This window comes from Petaurus breviceps, unplaced genomic scaffold (assembly GCF_028583685.1).
Source record: "Petaurus breviceps papuanus isolate PSGF00001 unplaced genomic scaffold, PetGlider_PUasm1.0 90740, whole genome shotgun sequence".
NCBI lineage: Eukaryota > Metazoa > Chordata > Mammalia > Diprotodontia > Petauridae > Petaurus > Petaurus breviceps.
Window position 1 is genome coordinate 2,257,241 of NW_027187330.1, and position 4,888 is coordinate 2,262,128.

At 47.2% G+C, this 4,888-nt stretch overlaps 1 protein-coding gene across 2 annotated transcripts in view; it reads left to right on the forward strand.

Moving 5' to 3' along the window:
- Nucleotides 1-4,572, forward strand: part of ZDHHC16 (zinc finger DHHC-type palmitoyltransferase 16) — a 10,216-nt gene extending 5,644 nt beyond the window's left edge. The window contains exons 6-11 of one of the 2 annotated variants that reach the window (XM_069067131.1): nucleotides 331-464; nucleotides 608-655; nucleotides 1,597-1,682; nucleotides 3,113-3,236; nucleotides 3,401-3,471; nucleotides 3,953-4,572. In XM_069067131.1, the coding sequence (XP_068923232.1) occupies nucleotides 331-464; nucleotides 608-655; nucleotides 1,597-1,682; nucleotides 3,113-3,236; nucleotides 3,401-3,471; nucleotides 3,953-4,067 (578 nt within the window). In that variant the 3' untranslated portion in view covers nucleotides 4,068-4,572. The remainder of the gene's footprint in view (nucleotides 1-330; nucleotides 465-607; nucleotides 656-1,596; nucleotides 1,683-3,112; nucleotides 3,237-3,400; nucleotides 3,472-3,952) is intronic. The other variant, XM_069067132.1, reaches the window with a different exon arrangement.
- Nucleotides 4,573-4,888: the final 316 nt, after the last annotated feature.

A 4,888-nucleotide genomic window follows, 5' to 3' on the forward strand; every position in this document is an offset into this window, starting at 1 on the left:
CCCCATCACAGATCTAGGAAGGAGCCAGTAGCAACAAGAAGGTTCATGGCAGGGGCAGCTTGCCTTTCCTTAAGGATCTTAATTCCCAGCATGCTGGAAAGGACTTATGTGAATCCTGGGAGATTGGGCAGAGTTGTCTTCTCACTTAGCATGGGGCTCCAGCAGTAGTTACTGAGGCATTGGCCTTCAGAATTCAGCCGCCCGTTCTGTGAGTGGAGGCCTAGGGAGGCAGGGAGCAGGATCGTCATCTCCCCTGCTGGCTGGGTCCCTGTATCACAGGCATCCTCTAGAGGCTGTCGGCCAGGCTGATCCTTAAGTCCTCGATCCCAGCTTGGCTGAACAACTGTGTGGGCCACTACAACCACCGGTACTTCTTCTCCTTCTGCTTCTTCATGACCTTAGGCTGTATCTACTGCAGCTTTGGCAGCTGGGACATGTTCCGGGAAGCTTATGCTGCTCTCGAGGTGAGCAGTGGGGACTGAGAGGGGTGGAGGAGGAGCCTTAAGGCAACAATGGTACAGGAGAATTCTGTCCCTATGGAGTGGGGCTGGCAAAGCCCCATCCTGAAGCCAGAGGATATAACCGGTACTATTTTCCATCCCCATAGAAAATGAAACAACTCGACAGGAACAAACTACAGGTGGCTGCCAATCAGGTGGGCCGTCCCACTCACTGCCTCCTGCTGCTCAGGCCTGGGGTTATAGGTCTGGAGAGACAGCCCTGGCCTTGCTAGCTCTAGGGCCTCTGAAGGCTGTAGAGTGGTGTGTTGTGGGTAGCTGTCTGCACTGGGCACAGGGCATTGGGGCTCCAGAGCAGTGTCAGTCTTGGACGAGTAACTTAGATTGGGATAATACTTCACTGTCTTCAAATCAGTTTCCTAACTATCTGGTCCTATTACTTCTTCCTCAAACTGAAAAGGCTCTGCTTTGATGCTGGCCTGAGCAGCATGGAATCTTTGTTGGTCTGTGTAATGGGGTTCCAGGGTCTAGAGGCAGAAAACAGACTGGGTTAATCTGGTCTTTTAGCTCTAATAGTCTGCAGTCTCATAAGGAAAGCTCCTCTGAAACAGCCCCTCAGCAGCCTTTATCCTGAGCAGATCTCAAATTCCTTTGTGACCAAACCTCCCTAATCCTTATGCCTCATCACAGTGTTTTACACTTTATAAAGTACCTTCTACTCCATTGTTTCTTCCTCACCCTCATTAGAGGGTAGGGTGTGGGTCTTACCACCTCTTGGGGATGTAGTTCTGTAGTGCAGGAATCACACTGGGGAGAAAAGGGGAAGGAGGGTGGTGAAATAGCTTCCCCTGGAGCCTCATCTGTGTTGTTTAAACCTTACTGGCTGGGCCCAACTCTTCCCCCTGTGCTTTGCCTCCTTGTTTGGACCTGCTCTGGCCAGTGTTTTGTCTACGTGATGATGTTGCTGGGCTCTATCCACCCATCCGGCTGCTTTCTTGACTCATCTCTAGCTTTATTTCTGTCTCTTTCTGGCCTAAAAACTGGACCAGTGCCATGCCTGTGGGTGCTGGGGCCTCTACTGGCAACAGCATTGGGCTGAAGGACAAACCCACTGAGGCTCTCTTGCTTTTTATTTCAGACATATCATCAGACCCCACCACCTGCTTTCACTTTCCGGGAAAGGATGACTCACAAAAGCCTGGTCTACTTGTGGTTCCTGTGCAGGTAACTAATTCCACTGTTCCCTGATAGGAGGCCTTCATGGAGAGCCTTAGTACTTGGGTAGGAAGGAGAGGAATAAACAGGAATAAACCCTAGAGACGCTGAGAGAAGCTGACCCACTACTCTTACCTACTGGACTCTTAATTCTGTAAAGAGAAAAACCATGGCTAATGCCCTCAAACCTTTTCCATGTCTCTTAGCAGTGCATACTCACACTATACTCATTGCTGTGAACAAGCATGGATAAGTCATGCTTAGATTATGTGACTGTTTAAAGGAAAAAAAGCAAATTCCTTAGAGCAAAAGGAGAGATTTGTGTTGTATTGTCGACCTATGCCATCCTCAGGAATAGGCTGACATTAGAAGCAGTTATCTGAGCCAGGTGAAAAGGGAATTAGTGGACTTTCACACCTAGAAGCAAGCCAAGTTCCACTCCCACTCCCTGGACCCATCCAGGTGCACTGTAAGGCTTGGTGGTAGACAAGGTCTAGGGCCTAGTTCCCCAAAACCATGCTAAGAACATCCTCATTCCACAGAAGCAACATCAGGCATGGTACAGATAGTCTTGGCCAGCCAGAATTCAGTCTAGAAGCTGGCAATCTCAGAGTTAGAAGGATGTTAGAGCCCATTTAGTTCAACCCTTCCCTGAATAATTATCTTCTCTAACATCTGCCCATGTTGAAGATTTCTGGCAAAAGGGAACTTGGCTCTTTTCAGAGCCCAGCCCACTACACTTGTGAACAGCTGTTCACACTGTAGGGAACTTTTCCTTATTTATATCAAGCTGAAACTTGCCTTCCTCCAGCTTCCTTCCATTGGTACCTGAGGCCAAGAAGACCATCTTATACCTCTTCCACTGATAGCCCTTTACTTGGGTAGATGTGTATCCACTGAGACTTATCTTGTTCAGGCTAAATATGGTGTAGAAACAGTATTGATGTGTATAAGCCACTATGATTTCACTGTAAATTCTCTAGAACTATGGTATGAGAGTTCAGTATGGGAAAAAAAAACCCCACCTAGGACAGAAAGTTCTTGGGGTTGGAGAGAAAGAGATGGAGTTTAAGCTCAACTGCTCACTACCACTATTCAGTCAGACTTGGGCCCATTCTCACAAAAGGGTCTGGATGGCCCATCAGCAGACCTTTGTCTGTACATTCCTGAGAATCTGGCACACCCAGTAGAGATCAATACCCCCCAAGTCTTCCTTTAGATAATAAAGTGATGAACTTTTCTATTTCCTTCTGGAGTAGGAGGCAGTTAAAGTTCTTTTAAATCTTTTTAAATTAATAAAGAATTGAAATACTGGGTATGGGCTGAATTTTACAGTTTCTTGTGCTACAGTGGGGTTAGGTCTTACTGTTTTTGTTTTAAGTATTCTTTGTGAAACATCACAGGGAATGTATGCTAGTGCCTTCTCCGTTTCCCCTTAGCTCTGTGGCACTGGCCTTAGGGGCTCTGACAGTATGGCATGCTGTCCTCATCAGCCGTGGTGAGACCAGTATTGAGAGGCACATCAACAGGAAGGAGAGGCATCGGCTCTCACTAAAGGGCAAAGTGAGTACAGGGGCGGGGGTGTTATCCAGCAGGAAAGACCATTTTTATAAGGCTAGAGTCTTGGCTGAAGCTCTGAGTGTAGAAGGGAAAGGAAGGGGGGAGGGGGAGGAGTAGTGTTAGGTTAAAGGGACCTACTGGGCCCATCTGTCCTTCTTTGGCTACAGGTATTTAAGAATCCTTATAATTACGGCTGCTTAGACAACTGGAAGGTGTTCCTGGGTGTGAACACAAGAAGGTAAAGAGTGAAATTTTATAAACCCTCCTTGGGGGAGGGGGCCCTCCATTCACTGAAGTGTTCCCTGTTATATGATAAAGGATATGTGGCTTCTTTCCACACTGCAGTAGCTCTTAAGAATGGTTAACAGGTCTATATTATACTGATATAGTGTGTTAGGCGCTGCTTTAGACCTTTAGGCTCAGAACCTAAGTGGGCCAAATCAAATTACTGTTTCCTAACAAAAACACCTCCCCTCTATCCACTTGTCCTGTGCACTGAGGATAGCCACTGTGAGCAGAGATCAGTTCTCTCTGCACCTTTCCTACTCTTTTCCTCCCTGTTAATCCTTGCCTATGACTTATGCCTCTAGTGACATTTACGGGGATAGCTAGCTCCTCTGATGTTATTGAAGAGGTTACTGATTCATGTTTTGGGATTTGGAAATAGCATTGATATTGATGGAGCTCTTCCCAAGAACTCCTTTTGTCTTCTCTTGCAGGCACTGGCTCACTCGTGTCCTGCTGCCTTCCAGTCATCTGCCCTATGGGAATGGGATGACCTGGGACCCTCCTTCCTTTGTGACAACAGCCCCAGACTCTGTGCTGGCTGTGTGAGCTGGGCTGTGGGTACATATGGTCTCTAAGGCTGGTCCTACCTCCTCTGTGGTCCCAAGGGGCTAGAGATCTCTTTCAACCCAGAACAAAGTTTGGGTAGGGAGATCTTCTTTGGAACCATGAAGCAAAAGAAGTCATTTGGACTGGCTGGCTTCCTGTTTCACACAGAATGCTATGGGGTCAACCTTTGGGCATCAGGTGAGCAGTGTGACATGGAGGACTCCAGGGCTAAAGTCCCTTTCGAAAACTCAGGCTAACAGAAGTTCCAGTGTCCGTGTTGCCAGGATTCTAGATGGGGGTAGAAGCTGCCTCAAATGAAAACTGTTAAGAGACCCAGTCTGGGTTATAGCATTGGTATTGTGTACCATCTCCCCTCTCTGACATGTGAGAAAAGAATGAGAAAAGAGCTTAAAGGTACAAGCAGATCCCTGGGCTCTTACTGAGGTCACTGCCACTTTTCATATTCTGCTTACTGCAGAAATAAAGGTATTTCCTTTTGTAAAAACTGGACTCAATCCTATTTCTGCCTCTTTTACCATACTGTAGCTCTAATGTTTCTTAAGTGTTCTTGGGAAGGGAAAAGAATTGACCTAGGGGGTCTGGACAGTGGTGACAGTTCATGCCATCATGGAGTAAATGCCTGAGGTGTCATTATGTATTACCTGTCCCCAGCACTCTTATTTTAGAAAGCTCCTCATTTTCCCCTTCCCTGGGGCACTTTTCTCCCCACTTGCCTCAGAATCACAGTTCCTAAGAAAAGATAACTACCTGGACTTGGAGCACCTGGGCTGGGGGTAGGAGAATTTTCTATACTGGCCACA